The sequence below is a fragment of the Mandrillus leucophaeus genome, unplaced genomic scaffold, assembly GCF_000951045.1.
Source record: "Mandrillus leucophaeus isolate KB7577 unplaced genomic scaffold, Mleu.le_1.0 Scaffold88, whole genome shotgun sequence".
NCBI lineage: Eukaryota > Metazoa > Chordata > Mammalia > Primates > Cercopithecidae > Mandrillus > Mandrillus leucophaeus.
This window is the reverse complement of record NW_012109585.1, coordinates 3,660,795-3,678,255: the sequence shown is the minus strand read 5'-3', so window position 1 is coordinate 3,678,255 and position 17,461 is coordinate 3,660,795. Positions and strand designations below refer to the sequence as shown.

The 17,461-nt window shown below is 39.2% G+C and overlaps 1 protein-coding gene across 3 annotated transcripts in view; it reads right to left on the bottom strand.

Annotated features, from left to right (window-relative positions):
* Positions 1–525: 525 nt before the first annotated feature.
* Positions 526–17,461, bottom strand: part of SAR1B (secretion associated, Ras related GTPase 1B) — a 33,259-nt gene continuing 16,323 nt past the window's right edge. The window contains exons 4-7 of one of the 3 annotated variants that reach the window (XM_011969208.1): positions 11,711–11,776; positions 8,571–8,674; positions 7,392–7,523; positions 526–6,396 (exon numbers count right to left, since the gene is read on the bottom strand). In XM_011969208.1, coding sequence (XP_011824598.1) covers positions 6,280–6,396; positions 7,392–7,523; positions 8,571–8,674; positions 11,711–11,776 — 419 coding nt within the window. In that variant the 3' untranslated portion in view covers positions 526–6,279. The remainder of the gene's footprint in view (positions 6,397–7,391; positions 7,524–8,570; positions 8,675–11,710; positions 11,777–17,461) is intronic. The other 2 variants (XM_011969209.1, XM_011969210.1) reach the window with 2 other exon arrangements.

The following is a 17,461-nucleotide window of genomic DNA, read 5'->3' as shown; positions in this document are numbered from 1 at the left end:
CTCAAAAAAAAAAAAAGAAAGAGAAAGAAGGAGGGAGAGAGAGAGAGAGAAAGAAGGAAGAAGAAAGAGAGAGTGTATATAAAAAAGAAAAGAAAAAAACTGAGAAGCTTGTTAAAGAGTCAGATTCCTGCCTCCCACTTCCACCCCCAGATCTACTGAATCACAATCTCTGGTAGGATTTTTTTTAAGTGTGTGTGTGTGTGTGTGTGTGTGTGTGTGTGTGTGTGTGTGGTTTAAAGCTCTCCAGGAGATTCTGTGCATACTAGAGAACCTTAATGTAGATAAAATGGTTGTCTTATTTTTCACATTTCAACTGAGTCGACATTGTGTACTACTTCAGTTTGTCCCTAAGTTGTTTTCAGTTTTACCGCACAAATTAGGCCTTGGTACTTGAGCAAAGGTACCTTAGAATCCTTGCACTAAGAAAAAGTTCTACAGTCTTTGTAATTTTCAAAGTCCAAGAAATTTCTAATGAACAAAATGAAAATTACAGTTGGATAATAAAAATGGAACTTGACACTAGAGTTCTTCAAGACCAGATTAGTATTTTATTTTTCCCTTCCTGACATTCAAATTCATGGGAGGTGAAAAGATAATAGAACATAATCAAAATAACATATAAACACAATTCAAAAACGTTTAACCATCTATTATAGCTCTTTGTTGTAAAACACACAAAGTTAAACAGAAACATCTTCGTATAAATTATCCTTAATAATCTGTATACACTGTGAAACAGTTGAAAATTCACACCAAGATCCTAGTGCAAGCAGCAGTGTACAAAAGTGCAAACAAGGTTAGTGATTAACAACTTGCCATCAATTTACCACTTCAACATACTTTACATTCAGCCAAATACTGAAGGCTTCACCATGGAAAAACACTTTTATCACTTTTAAATTAACTTGACTACATTTACCCTGAGTGCTCTTGCCTCAGTATGGCAACTGATTATGAGTTCAGGTTAGGAGCAACACCAGGGAATATAGAAACCCATGTTAAGTTAGCCATTCTGACGTGAATCTATACTTGAAAATGAAAACAATCCCAAAGAAAACCTGTATGTCAAAAACAGAACTATTCCTGCCTTTCACCCCAAAATATTTAAAACTAAATGTAAGCCACTATTTAAAATGCATGCTGACCAGGTGCAGTGGTTCACACCTGTAATCCTAGCACTTTGGGAGGCTGAGGCAGGCAGATCACGTGAGGTCAGAAGTTCGACAAGCCTGGACAACATGGTGAAACCCTGTCTCTACTAAAAATACAAAAATTAGCCAGCTGTGGTGGTGGATGCTGTAATCCCAGCTACTTGGGAGGCTGAGGCAGAAGAATCACTTGAAGCTGGGAGGTGGAGGTTGCAGTGAGTGGAGATCACACCACTGCACTCCAGCCTGGGCGACAAAGTGAGACTCCATCTCAAAAAAAAAAAAAAAAAAAGTATGCTGAAGAATCCATCTACTCCAATGCAGCTTTTAAACTCAGTTTCCTATTTCTGCCCTAAAATCTATTTGGGGCAGGGGACACACCTGAAACAAAGTTGGCTTTGGATAGCTTCACTTACTTTCCTTTGATTACTTTGGATTCTGTTTAAAAGTATGATGAAAGCCGTGAACAACAATTAGTGCCATTAAATATATTAGCTATTTAATGCTCTAAATTATTAGGACAAAAATTAATTGGTTCAGAACTGCATCTTTAATAGACTCTGTAGCTTCCCTTGACACTAGAGGATCTTTAAAATCCAGGTGTTGGGTGGGAATTTGTGAGGGGAATGGTTATAGGGTTCAGAAGTGGAAACATGGTTTTAATAAAATTCCAGTCACTTTACACAGAGGCAGAGTCACATATCCCAAGAGCTGGTTCTTTTATTTGGTTAAAAAGCACTAACTTGAATTTCAAAAGAAGGATAATAATGGAAATGACCAGAAGCATCAACATGTAGTTTTAGCCTGGGCACAGTGGCTCATGCGTATAATCCCAGTACTTTGGGAGGCCAAGGCGGGTGGATCACTTGAGGTCAGGAGCTCGAGACCAGCCTGGCCGAATGATGAAACCCTGTCTCTACTAAAAATACAAAAATTAACTGGGCATGGTGGGGTGCACCTGTAATCCCAGCTACTCAGGATGGTGAGGCACGAGAATCGCTTGAACCCAGGAGGCAGAGGTTGCAGTAAGCCAAAATCGCACCACTGTACTCCAGCCTGGGCAACAGAGTGAGACTTTGTCTCCAAAAACAAACAAACAAACATGCAGTTTTGATAATTTTGTCCTTAATTGAAGCACACTGTTTTCTTCAACTCTTGTATTTATAGCAAAGTCTCTGGCTTTTAATATAAGCTACCTTTTATTCCCTATTAATTTTGCATTAAGAAACTTATGTTTGCTAATTTCTATTTTTTCATTGTTTCTTGAAGATTTTTTGATGCTTCACCAACTTTTTACATATGTTTAAAATGATTTAAACAATATGCTCCAAATTAAATGAACAGAAGGAATTTTGAGAGATTTCCCTTTATGTAGCTATTCTCATTGCACTCTGGTCAAATTTTACTTGGCAATAAATCCTTGCAAACTTCAGTCATTTAAGTGACTAACAAGACTGAAATACCACATTGAGTCACTTACCAAATACAGTTTCAGAAAATGTAAACCTTTCTCCTGAAACTCTCTAATTGTGTTAACTAGAACTATCTGTTTCTAATGATGGAACATATGAAATGCTGGGTTTTGAATGTAGTTAATAATTTTCTAGAAGGCAAGAAACACTATTATCACAGTTATCACCCTATTTTAATGATTTATATGTAGTTTATGTGCTGGAAAGCACTATAAAGAAGTATGAGCCAGTTGGAAATTGGCTGGGCATGGTGGCTCACGCCTGTAAACCCAGCACTTTGGGAGGCTTAGGTGGGCAGATCACGAGGTTAGAAGTTCGAGATCTGCCCACCTAAGCCTGGCCAACATAGTGAAACCCCGTCTCTACTAAAAATACAAAAATTAGCCGGGCATGGTGGTGTGTGCCTGTAGTCCCAGCTACTTGGGAGGATGAGACAGGAGAATCACTTGAACCCAGGAGGTGGAGGTTGCAGTAAGCTGAGATCATGCCACTGCACTCTAGCCTGGGCAACAAAGCAAGACTCCGTCTCAAAAAAAAAAAAAGAAAAAAGAGCTGATTGAAAACTAAGAAAAGAAACAATGTTCTGCTTTTATGCTATAAACCACAAAAAATTTGTATATGAATCCAGGTACACAAAACTAAAATTTAGGTCTACACAGGCAGTATCTGTGTTCATATATCTTTGGCACTCATACAAAGATACTGGTTTAAACCAACAGTGAATAATTTTCTTATTCACTGGAGAATAAGAGAAATGTCTGTTCTCCAATTAAAAAATGCCATAATCTCCATTCTAAAAATTCACTGAGATAAACTGAAATCTATCAATTTAACCAGCTTGATCCAAAAGTGTAATTAACAGCAGTCAGTAAAACAGGTGTGGGATAAGAATCTCTTTAAAAGTGTAAAAGTGGTTTGAGACCTTATATTTTTACATTTCAGACTTCAGATTTTAAAAAATATTTTGGACAGTGCCTGATTTGGATGTATACCACAGTGTTAACTACACCCTAACATCTTACAGTGTGGGACACACAATTAGCCTAAGTCCCCAGTACCAGTATTTACCTGGAAAATACTCCATGGATGCACATGTTCACACAGGCACATGCAGAGCTGTCTTTCCTCTGTGCTTCTACTGTTTCTTGCCATCCTCTTACTTTGGTTCTCTTGAAAAAGAGCAGTACCCAGTGCATATACTCTGGAGAGGTTCTCAGAGCTAGACAGTTAAGTCCTCTGGCTCAGGAACTCTGCCCCCTAAAGCTGGGAGGAAAGCTGGTTGCTGCTAAACATGGCTTCCTTTCTAGAGGCTCGGGCCATAAAAATCTTATATCTTTGGGAAAATACCCACAGTTTAGCTGTGGTCCACAAAGTGACTTTGTTTCTTTGATCCTAGTGTTACAATTAGAATGAGGGTTCTGGAGCGAGATATATTATACCAGAAAGCATTTTTCCTGGCTAGAGAAACCAGTACGTTTTTTTCCTTTATGCCAATTTACAACACAAATAATTAACTTCTTCAGTATCACAACAGATACTCTAGGAAATACTTGAAGAAAGGCAGGTCCCCGAAGGTACTAAAGACAGATAACACAAACAGGAGACAGTTATTTTTAATAAGACTTAGTTCTATTTAGTCAGAACTTAAGGAGTACTTTAAATCTATCTGGAAGAAGAAATCAATAGGCTGCAATGTCATGTTCTACTTTTCCCGTAGTGCTACTGATGTTTCTAGGAAGAGAGGGAGCACTTTTATTTTCATTTAGAAAGAAGATGAAAGTGAAACAGAATAGTCAGATTACTGAAACCAAACGTCATCTTAAGAAGTGACCTTGTCCCCTTAGCTAAATAGTAGTTCCTTCCAGTCATATTCCTCAATCCTTATCTGCTTCATAGGTTGTATTATTGATGACAAAAAGGACTGTAACTCTGACATGGACAATGGCTACAGAAATCACTAATTTTTGATATTAAAATTATTCTTGATGGAATTGGTTAAATATACTATAAAACTTGGCTTATAATCAAGATAAATCTTAAACTTGAGGGTCTTTAAAAATACATTTTTGGCACTTACCTTTCATTTTATATTACTAATGATGGGAATATTAAAAAATTCAATTTCTTAAGAAATTATAAAGCTTTTGAAAAACTAAAATTTTCTTAGTAAGCCTAGCAATGAGGCTTGCAGGCCCTATCACATGGCAAGCATAATATCTAAAAACAAAAGTTAGGTCAGGCATGGTAGCTCACGCCTGTAATCCCAGCACTTTGGGAGGCCAAGGCAGGCAGATTACTTGAGGTCGGGAGTTTGAGACCAGCCTGGCCAACATGGTGAAACCCCGTCTCTAAAACAAAATGAAACAGAACAACAACAACAAAACGCCAAACAAACAAAAAGTCTTTGTTGTATGACGTGAGAACTACCTGAGAGCAAATAAGAAAAAAGAAAATTGGAAACAAGCACTTGTTTTCTTCTACCAGGATATAAAATATGCCAAAGAGTACAAAAGAGCTATAGGATAGGAACAAAATCTCCACATATCTCAGACTGACACAAAACAAGCTGTTTTATTCCTCAGATATACATGTCTCTACAATGAAACTGCACACAAGGTCCTACTTATTGCTTGCTCCAGGGAGTACCGTTAAATGTAAAGAGACTGGGAATATATCTAAATGTGGAGAGAGTGGCGCCTGTCATTGCTTTTGGGGAAGAGGCACAGATTACCCCATTGTGCACCAATAAGATTGCAGCACTTCAGAATTAGACAGCTGGGATGGAACTACAGAGCCTACCAAACTGAGAATCAACCTTGTGTACCATAAATGCGCTTTTCTTCAGAAAGCCAATCCCACAGGGACTAGGACACAGACCCCATCAGCAATGGTAGTGGCAGCATTACTAATAAAAATACACATGATTCAGGGATACATGGTATCAGGTGCAACTGACCACAACCATCTCATGGTAAATACATAAGCCTTGAGAGGCTTAAATGCTATTCTAAATATTCTGAAGGAATCTCCTTTCCCAACAACCACCTCATATGCCTAATATTAAATACTCAAATTTTCAGAGTATACTAGCTAGATAAGACACCTTTAAATGAAACATTTGCCCAACAAGGATGCCAAACATTAGAGTTTGTTTTATTGCATGACGTTTGCATAAGAAAAAATGTTATTGAAAACTGTAAGGCATCATGCAATCATTGAATAAGCTAATTATTAACTGTACACTTAAGATAGGTGGACATGTAATCTAAAATTTAAAAACTAGTTCCAAAAAAGTACATAAAAAATTTAACATGATGAGCTTTTAAATATGGTTTATATTTATAGTTTCATGTTGTTAAAAAGTGCTTCAAATGTACTGCTGGAAAGTTGCTCTTTACAAATGGCGCTGGGGTGATGTCAGATTATAAACTGTAAAAACCAATTACTTTTATGGAATTAGAAAGCTAACATCGTGATATTCAAACTTACTTGAATCAGTTTTCAATTCTCACTCAAATTAAGTTGATATAATATTAATAATCTAAAAAACATCTGTTTTATAACCAGCAAAAGTCTATTGAATTCAAGTTATGCATGTTGAGCAATCAAATCTCTGAGTAAGCCTGAACGTTGACACGTGGAACCAACGTGGGTGTGTGTTAATCAATGTACTGTGCCATCCAGCGGAAGCCTTCTCCGTAACCTTGTCTTTTGAGCACACTACACATGAAAACTTCTAAGGGTCGGGCATTCAGTTCTTTCAGAGATACACTCCCCTAGAATAGAAGAGAGACATTTTGTTGGAATTTTATGAAATTAATAAAGCCCCACATCCCAGCAGAATTATAGGTTCTATTTTAGAACAAAGAATGGCTGTGATAAATCCATGACTGTGATAAAGTCATGGCTGCTTGGCATCCAAGCCCCATGAACACACAAGAAGCCTCCTTCTCTCACTCTACCTTAGGACAGGATGGCCACTCAGTGGGAAAGAGGTTAGCTTGCAAGATACCCAAGAATAAAAATAATCTGACTTAGAAAAAAATCCAAACTGGCTGCACTAATATTAAAGACAAACATTCCCTGAGAAGGTTTACGACCAAACAAGGCATTTCCTAAAATTAATGTCGAGCTAATTTATGAAAAAGACAGAAAACAGACCAAAGTCTACTTTGTCTAACTTAAGAGCCTCCTGCTATATGCTGCAGTCTTTCTCCACCCTGAAATAGTATATGTAAACTAAGAAAATTCTGTAAGCCTCAGAGGTTCTTCCATTGTTTATCTGGATTTTTTCAATGCTGATGTTTTCCCCAAAATAAATCCTAGGAAAAGTGAATACCAAAACAACCTGTCTTAAAGCTTATTATAAAGTATATGCTCAGAAAATCCTAAAATATTCCCATAACCAAGTTTATGTCTTATTTATCTCTGGTAAACTCAGGGCCTAAACACACTACTGGTATACTTAAACACTCAAATATATCGTTTGGTGGCTAATTCTGAAAACGTATGATGAATAACTTTGAAAGCTTTAATTTAGTTTCCCGTAAGCACAAGCGTTAGGCATAACTGATCCTTGACATTTTTGTTGTCACCAAGAAAAGGTTTCATTCCATGGCAGAAAGAAATGAAGACATCAAAAAGACCCACATGTATAAATGACGGTTTAAGAAAAAAAAAAGATAATGGGCTTGTATAGTTCGACAATAGTAATTTAAGAAGACATTTGTACTGTAGAATTAAACACACCCATCATAATTTTTTTTTTTACCTTTCCTGTTGTCTGACCATATAAACCAAACATCTCTCGCAACCTCTCTTCACTGATGGCTTCAGGTCTGTCGATCTTATTCCCAAGAATCAGTATAGGCACATTAGCAATGGTTTCATCTGTCATTAGTGACTGAAAAAAACAAAACAATACAAAACAAGAGTTGATATGAAACCATCCGAAGAACTTATTTTGATATGATAAAACAGTAAAGGACTCATTCTCTACCATAGCATGTCATACCAACTTTCTTTGTCAAACTTTCCCCACATTTTAAATTGACCTCAATGAAACCATACGCTCAACTCTTCTGTCTTCCTACGACTCTTCCTGTAAATGTTTACTCTGCTCACCCTGTAAAGCAGTGACACAGAGTGTATAGAGCCAGCACCTTAGAGGTGGACAGATCTGGTTTCACTTCTGGTTCTGCTGCTTCTGAGATGTGACTTTGGGCAAGTTAGCCTGACTGAAGCTCCAGAGAGAATTAGGAGCAGTAGCATCCACCCTATGAAGCTGAGAATTAAATGAAGTAATACGCACAGTCTCTGGAACAAAGTAGGAACTCAGGCATTCTCTTTCCTTGTTTCGCAACCATAGAACCTACCTGGCCTTTTCCACATGTACCTGCTCTAGGCAGAGCCATGGTAGATCAACCTTCAACCAAATCATGGACCTGCTTATTCTGTGGCCCCAGATCTGGTGCTGACCTTGCCTGCTGCTGTTGGGCCCCTTTACAAAGTATCTGACCTGGGATACTGGAGGGGAGGTAGCTACATATGCCTCTGCTCACTCCTGGGAGTAGTGTCAAAGATGGCAAGTCCTATCATTTCCAGGTTGTAGCTTAAGAAATAGCATCCTAGCATGACCAGGGACTCAAGATCAACCCACTCCAGGAATATAGCAGACATGAAATATACTAAAAGGGTACATTCTGTACAGGGTGAGCTTCTTAAGTCTTCATAAAGGATGTCTATGTTAGTACTTCCGCAATAGCTACAATTACTCAGTTACTGCCTCTGCATTCTATCACTACTTAAAGCAATCACTGAGCTCAACAAATTGCCAAGAGTTTCATCAGAGACTGCAGAAAAGCTGCACTCTGATACCTATATCTCCAACCTACTTCTGCAGGCTTACCAGAGTGATTTGACTATATTTAGTTTCAATTATTTAACTTACATCAAGTTCTTCTTTTGACTCTAACAGCCTTTCATGGTCTGCACAATCCACCAGAAATACAATGCCATTGATAGCAGGAAGGTAGTTTTTCCACACTCTTCGAGCTAACAAAAACAACCAGGAGTCAGAGTTTATTTGTTGGTCAAACCCAGCAGATGGTTTAAGCAAAGAGTCCAAGAAGATATCAAGTGCAGTAATCCCTTAGCTGCTGGTAATTCAAGTTAAAAGATTAACTTGAATATAATGGTGCCAAATTCTTCTGAGAATAACAAAGAGGAAATTTCAGGTTTTCCTTGATTGTGGCCAAGTCAAATACTTTAGTCTCTTCCAACTACCATATGTAAGAAGTAGAATATTTAACATAAAAATAAAAACAAAATGATACACGTTAAGTTCATTGGAGGACTGTTACTATATAAATCTAAAATATAAGCAGTAAAAAAAACTACATATATATGTAATTATATATACATAAAAATGTGTGTATTTATGTTACATATATATGCAGTGTTCATTTTTTGACATTTCTAGTTATCAGATTTTTTTTTTGCCAGTGATAAATTTAGAATGAGTGACAGAAGGAAAGTAATATCAGGTACAAGCTTGTTAAAATAATAAGGCTGGGTGTGGTGGCTCACACCCGTAACCCCAGCACTTTGGAAGGCCAAGGCAGGTGGATTGCTTGAGCTCAGGAGTTCGAGACCAGCCTGGACAACATAGTGAAACCTCATCTCTACAAAAAACCACAAAAAATTAGCCAAGCTGGATGCAGTGGCTCATGTCTGTAATCCCAGCACTTTGGGAGGCCGAGGCAGGTGGATCACCTGAGGTCAGGAGTTGGAGACCAGCCTTGCCAACATGGCGAAACCCCGTCTCTACTAAAAATACAAAAATTTAGCCGGTCTTGGTGGCGGGCACCTGTAGTCCCACGCTGAGGTAGGAGAATCACTTGAAACCGGGAGGTGGAGGTTGCAGTGAGCTGAGATCCCACCATTGCACTCCAGTCTGCGTGACAGACTCTGTCTCAAAAAAAAAAAAAAAAATTAGAAAATGTGGTGGTGTGTGCCTGCCCAGCTACTTGGGAGGCTGAGGTGGGAGGATGGCGCCTAGGAGGCAGAGGTTGCAGTAAGCCAAGATCATGCCACTGCACTCCAGCCTGGGAGTCAGAGCCAGACTCTGTCTCAAAAAAATAAGTAAATTTAAAAAAAAAACATAAAAACTGTTTTACTCATAACAGAAAAGAAACTCAAATGTTAATAATTAACTAAAGTCTATGAAATCATAAGAGTAATTTTTTCCACAATGTAACTTTCTTCACTGACTTGAGTTGTATGACATATCTTTTTTTTTTTTTTTTTTTTTTTTTAAGAGACAGGGTCTTGCTCTGTCATCCAGGCTAGTTCACTGTAGCCTCAGACTCTTGAGCTCAAGCCATATTCCCATCTCAGCCTCCTGAGTAGGTAGGACTATCAGTGTCTATCACTATGCCCCATTAATTTTTTAAATTCTGTGTAGAGACAGGGTCTTGCTATGTCACATGGCTGGTCTCGAACTCCTGGCTTCAAGTGATCCTCCCAACCTCAGCCTCTCAAAGCGCTGGGATTATAGGCCTGAGACCCCACACCCAGCCATTATGGCATGTCTTGAAAACAATATAGAAATGAAGTCTCAGACAAATTCCATTAGATTCCAATTCTAATAATCATATTCCAGAAATTATTTTGTGTATATGCCAGACAATTACATGTCTCAAATGTGCTTTCACTAGTCAGAACCATTTACAATCTTTTCAACTATATGTCGTATCAGGTCTTTAGAATGCCCACCAACTCGGTAATATTCATTAGTTATGACTTACTATGAGGTAGATGTTGCCACATACTTTTGGGGATATAAAAAATGAACAGGCCAGGTGTGGTGGCTCACACCTGTAATCCCAGCACTTTGGGAAATTGAGGCAGGAGGACTGCTTGAGGCCAGGACTTCAAAATCAGTCTGGACAAGACTGTGAGACCCCATCTCTACAAAAAAAATTTTTAATTAAAAAAAACAAAACAAAACAGGATTTTAGTCTCCACAAGTTTAATAAAGGAGATAAGGCAGTCTTTCCAAACTTGTTGCAGACATGTACACAAATATACTAAGTGCTATGAAGTACAGCTGAGACAACTCCAACTGAGAATGGCTTCCCAAGGGAGGTAGCAGGGCATATGCTGGGGCCTGAAGGGGTTACTCATGTGTGGATGGGGATGGCATGAACAAAAGCACGGAGGTAGGAAAACACCAAGAAGGTCTGATTTGGTTGAAGTAAAAAGAATGGGAAGGGGAATAGTGGGAAATAAAGACCAGAAAAGTAGGCCAGGTGTGGTGGCTCACACCTATAATCCCAACTTTTGGGAGGCTGAGGTGGGAGGATTGCTTGAGCCCAGGAGTTGGAGACAAGCCTGGGCAACACAGTGAGTGAGACCCTGTCTCTATAAAATAATTTTTAAAAGCCCAGAAAAGTAAACTGGGAACAGATCATAGAGATCCTGAATGCCAGGTTAATGAGTTTGGCCTTTATTTTGTCGGTAATGAGTTAGCCACTGAAGGTTTTTTTGTTTTGTTTTGTTTGTTTGTTTGACAGAGCAGTAACATGTTCATAACATGATTATGACAGTGAGAGGTAGATTGAAGTAGAGAGAATGGAAGTTAATTTTACTCATACACTTTACCACCAAAAGCAATTCCGATTTGAATTGGCCAGAAGTATCATGAAAATCACCCTTTGCTTTTAAAGCATTTATTGGGGAGTAATAATCCCTAAATTTTAAATCTACTCTGGCCTTGCATGACTGGAATGAGATTTCATGCACTAGAACTAATGGCCACATTTTTGTTAAGTTAAAATAAAACAAAGTGACTGTAAGAGTAAGAGAATCTTACCTTGAACATGGCGAAACCCCATCTCTACTGAAAATACAAAAATTAGCCGGGCGCGGTGGCACATGCCTGTAATCCCAGCTGTTGGGGAGGCTGAGGCATGAAGATTACCTGAACCCAGGAGGCAGAGGTTGCAGTGAGCTGAGATTGCACCACTGCACTCCAGCCCAGGAGACAGAGTGAGACCCTGTCTCAAAAAAAAAAAAAAAAAATCTTACCTTGAACATGTCCACCCAGATCAAAAGTTGTAAACGTCATGCCAGCAATGGTCAGTTCTTCTGAAGCTAAATAAGATTTTAAAATATTTTTACAACATGAAAATCAGAAACCCATTAATAATGCTAAAAGTAGAGGTTACTCTTCAAAGACTTTCCTCCCCATCTAATTAGGAATAAATAGTAACTTCTCTTAGAAGCAAAATTTATTCAAAGACCCATGCTAACATTCTTAAATATCTGCCAGCTGTAATAAAGAAATTAATGTACTTTATGTTCTTAGCTCCCACAATTTAGCCTAAATATTTGTCCTGACATACTTATACTGGTCCAAGCAAGCATTAGGTCATAGCCTGTTCCTCTTCCTTATTTGAAGGTGTTTTTACCTTTCTCAGCATACCACAAGTTACTTCCTCCTTCCTTTGTTCTCCTCTGCCTCTGCCTCTTTTAAAAAGTTCTAAGTTGCTAGCCAATCAGGACAAACACAGAATGTGAGGTCCCATTCCGGCCAATGGAAACCGGACACAGCAGCAGGGTGGACGCATCACATTATAAATGACCGTGTCTCCTTTGTTCGGTGTACTCTTGTGGCAAAATTGCTGGCGAGTGTACCCTTTCTGCAGAAAGTAAAAATGGCCTTGCTGAGGAAATTAAATTTACGTTTAAGTGCTATTTCTTTACAGCACCAGGGAACAAGCATTTCTAACAATAGCTCATATGACTACTTAATGTTTGATTTACTTTTATTGTAAATAAGGTCAAATCAAACATTTAGGAACTGGTACAATAATACCTTTTTTGTAATTAGATATACACCAATTCATACTGACAATATAACAAATAATTGTAATATTCAGTTCTGGTATTCTACTCACCACAAATCCAACATTTATTTTTCCTTCTCTATTCTTCCTGCTGAAAATGTTAATCTATTCAGACAGTTATTTGCTATGAATTCAAGTAACTGCTCCAATCTAATAACTGTTCATATAATTCATCTTAAATGATACAGGTGAAATAATTTTCTCATGACTGACATAAGACAGTCTTTAATAACAAAAACAATTATCATAAAAAATTGTGGCCATTATTTCCATAACTGTCTTTCTTCCTCCTCCATTCCACTTCTGGGACTTTAGTTGCAGGTTTGTTAGACTGCCTGATGTTGTCCCACTGGTCACTGAGGCTCTGTTTATTTTGCTTTCTGTCACTTTTCTCTCTGTGCTTCATTTTGGATAGTTTCTATTGCATTGAGTTAAGTTTAGTGGTCTTTCCTTTTGCAGTACTGGCACTATCTAATTTACTATTAATCTTATCCAGTGAAATTTTCATTTCAGGCTGGACATGGTAGCTCATGCCTATAATCCCAGACTTTGGGAGGCCAAGGTGGGAGAATCACTTGAGCCCAGGAGCTCGAGACCAGCCTGGGCAACACAGGGAGACCCTGTCTCGAAGGAAAAGAAAAGAAAGTTTCATTTCAAATACTGTATTTTTCATTTCTAGAAGTTTCATTTGATTCCATTTTATATCTTCCATTTCTTTCCTCATGTTTGTATTTTCCTTTAAGTCCTTGAGGACATTCATAACGATTGTCTTAATGTCTTCATCTGCTAATTCCATCATCTTTGTCACACTTATGTCTGTTTCTACTGACTGAATCACACTTTCCTGTTACTTTGCATGTCTAGTAATTTCATATTGAGTGCTGGATTTTGTTGTAGTCCTTTGAAGAAGGTTGAACTTTGTTCTGACAGTTCACTTGCTTGCAGATCAGTTTTTAAGATTTGTTAGAAGGCTAAATGGGATTAAACAACAATGATTCCTAGCCCCATGAGAGCTCTAGTAATTATCTGGCCAACATATAATCGTTCTTTGACTAGGCTTTTGGAGTTTTACCCACTGCATACACAGATTGGTATCTGGCTATGTAAATTTCTAGAGTCCTTTCTCTCTAGAGGTCCCTCCTCTCTGGTACTCCCTCCTCTCTGTCCTAGCAAAAAAATTCTAGTCCTGTTGGCCTCTCCAAATTCTGGTCTACATCTCCTCAACTCAGCAAGACTATTGGACTATGTTTGGGCATCCTCTCTTTGCACCATGGTCTGAAAATTACCTCTTGGCATAAAACTAAAATAGAGTTGTTTCCTTTCTCTCAGGAATCACAGTCCTGGGCTAGCTGTTGCCCAATGTCTGAAAACAGTTGTAGCATCTTTTTTTGTCCAGTTTTCTAATTGTGTACAGTGGGAGGGTAATTCCAGACCCAGTACTCTCTTATGGCCAAAAGCTCAAGTGCCCCATAATGACAACATAAGCGTTAGTGTAGCTACTTTAGCCCAGAGTATTTTATCTTGTTAGAAAATTCTGGGGGCCGGGCGCATTGGCTCATGATTGTAATCCCAGCACTTTGGGGGGCCGAGGTGGGCGGATCACGAGGTCAGGAGATTGAGGCCATCCTGGCTAACATGGTGAAACCCCATCTCTACTAAAAAAAAAATACAAAAAAATAGCTGGGCGTGGTAGCGGGCGCCTGTAGTCCCAGCTACTTGGGAGCCTGAGGCAGGAGAATGGTGTGAACCCGGGAGGTGGAGCTGGCAGTGAGCCGAGATTGCGCCACTGCACTCCAGCCTGGACAACAGAGTGAGACTCTGTCTCAAAAAAAAAAAGAAAAAGAAATTCTGGGCTGGGTGTGGTGGCTCACGCCTGTAATCCCAGCACTTTGGGAGGCTGAGGCGAGTGGATCACTTGAGGTCAGGAGTTCCAGACCACCGTTGACAACATGGTGAAACCCTGACTCTACTAAAAATACAAAAATTAGCCAGGCATGGTGGCAGGTGCCTGTAATCCCAGCTACTTAGGAGGCTGAGGCAGGAGAATCACTTGAACCCAGGAGATGGAGGCTGCAGTAAGCCGAGATTGCACCATTGCACTCCAGCCTGGGCAACAGAGAGAGAGACTCTGTCTTAAAATAAAAAGAAATTCTGGGCCGGGCGCGGTGGCTCACGCCTGTAATCCTGGCACTTGGGGAGGCCGAGGTAGGTGGATCACTTGAGGTGAGAAGTTTGAGACCATCCTGGCCAACATGGTGAAATCCCGTCTCTACTAAAAATACAAAAATTAGCCGAGAGTGGTGGTAGGCGCCTGTAATCCCAGCTACTCGGGAGGCTGAGGTAGGAGAATCACTTGAACCCGGGAGGCGGAGGGTGCAGTGAGCCCAGATTGCGCCATTGCACTCCAGCCTGGGGGACAAGAGCGAGACTTTGTCTCAAAAAAAAAAAAATTATATGTGTAGATTGCCAAATGAATAAAATATTTAATACAATCTATATTCAAAGTCACTGTTCATAAGGAAAAGATAATACTTAGATGTGGTTGGCAAACCACCTCTATGGTAATAATCCCCAAGATACTTTCTGCTTTATAAAAGAAGTCTGAATTTGACTATTTAAGATATAGAATACTGTTAACATCCCAGAAAGTCTCCTCTTGCCCCTTCGCAGTCAATCCCCATTTTCATCTCCAGAAGCAACCACTGATCTGAATTCCATTACCACAGGTTAGTTTTGTCTGTTCTAGAATTTCATATAAATGGTATCACGCAGTAGATAACTTTTTATGACCGGCTTCGGCCACGTAGCATAATATGACTGAATCTATCAGTGGTTTATTCATCTTTTTGCTAAGTAGCATTCCATTATTTATCCATTCCTTTTCTGATGGACATTTGAGGTATTTCCAGTTTTTGGCTATTACAAATAAAATTTGTATAGACTGGGCATGGTGGCTCACACTTGTAATCCCAGCACTTTGGGAGGCTGGGTAGGTGGATCGCTTGAGCCCAGGAGTTCAAGACCAGCCTAAGCAACATGGTGAAACCCTATCTCTACAAAAAAATTAAAAAATTAGCCAGATGTGGTAGCATGTGCCTGTAGTTCCAGCTACTTGGGAGGTTGAGGTGGGAAGATCACTTGAACCTGGGAGGTCCAGGCTGCAGAGAGCCGTGATTGTGCCATTGTGCTCCAGTCTGGGCTACCGAGTGAGACTCTGACTCAAAAACAAAACAAAACAAAACCCAACTCACCACCAACAAATAAAGCTAGTATAAACATTTTTGTACAAGGTTTTTGGTAAATATATTTTCTCATTTCTCTTGGGTAAATAGGAGTAGAACTGCCAGATCAAAGGATATATGTAGGTTTTCACATATGCTTTTTTTTCCTTTTCAAAAATTTTTTCTTTTCCACGCCACAACAGATCACATATGCTTTTGATTAATTAAAAAATATGAGTTGAAATGAATGTGAGCTGCAGGAAAGGCTGAGATAGCATCTGTTTTCCCCTAGTATCTAGAACAATGTGTGACATAAAGTAGGTGCTCAATAAATATTTGAATAAATGAAAGAGAACAACATCAAAAAATTAAAAAAAGACTTACACCTAATACGTAAGACCACTCTGTAGTCTCTTCCAGTTATGTTTTTTTTTTTTTTTTTCCTGTGTTTTTTGTTTTTTTTGAGACAGAGTCTCGCTCTGTCGCCCAGGCTGGAGTGCAGTGGCGCGATCTCGGCTCACTGCAAGCTCCGCCTCCTGGGTTCAAGCAATTATCCTGTCTCCACCTCCCAAGTAGGTGGAATTACAGGCATGTGCCACTGTGTCCGGCTAATTTTTGTATTTTTAGTACAGACGGGGTTTCACAATGTTGGCCAGGCTGGAAATTATGCTGTTTTTGCAGACGATTTGTCAATTTCAGGAAATCTTCCTTTTCCAACCTCACTAATTGTTTTATAGATAAAATACTTTGTTTTGTTTTGTTCTATCCTCGTTCTTTGTTCTTTGAACATTTACTGAACTAAATAATTACAGTATTACCTACTTTTTGGTCCAGTTCTCAATTTTATATTCATTATTAAGGCTATAGTTATTATTTCATAATTAATCTATAGATTAACTTGTCTATCTGATTCATAAAATTTTCACCTGTAAAAGTAAGGTCACAAGTTAAATTAGGTTTCTGTTTCTAATAATTTTCTCACTTTAACTTTATTCTCAAATTCATTACATAACCTTAAATACAAAATGAAATTTATTAAATAATTTACAGAGTCAGTCAAATGTGGTGGCTCACGCCTGTAATCCCAACACTTTCGGAGGCCAAGGCAGGTGGATCACTTGAGGCCAGGAGTTCAAGACCAGCCTGGCCAATATGGCGAAACCTGGTCTCTACTAAAAATACAAAAATTTGCTGCACTTGGTAGCACATGCCTGTAATCCCAGCTACTCCAGTGGCTCCAGTGGCTGAGGCAGGAGAATTGCTTGAGCCCGGGAGGCAAAGGTTGCAGGGGGCCGAGATGGTGCCACTGCACTTCAGCCTAGGCAACAGAGTAAGACTCTGTCTCAAAAAAGGAAAAAAAAAAAAATTTACAGTCATTATTAAAAAACATTATTTTTGGCCAGGCGCGGTGGCTCACGCCTGTAATCCCAGCACTTTGGGAGGCTGAGGCGGGCGGATCAGGAGGTCAGGAGATCGAGACCATCCTGGCTAACATGGTGAAACCCAGTCTCTACTAAAAATACAAAAAAATTAGCCGGGCATGGTGGTGGGCTCCTGTAGTCCCAGCTACCCAGGAGGCTGAGGCAGGAGAATGGTGTGAACCTGGGATGCCACACTTGCAGTGAGTTGAGATCGCGCCACTGCACTCCAGCCTGGGCGATAGAGTGAGACTCTGTCTCAAAAACAACAACAAAAAAATTATTATTTTT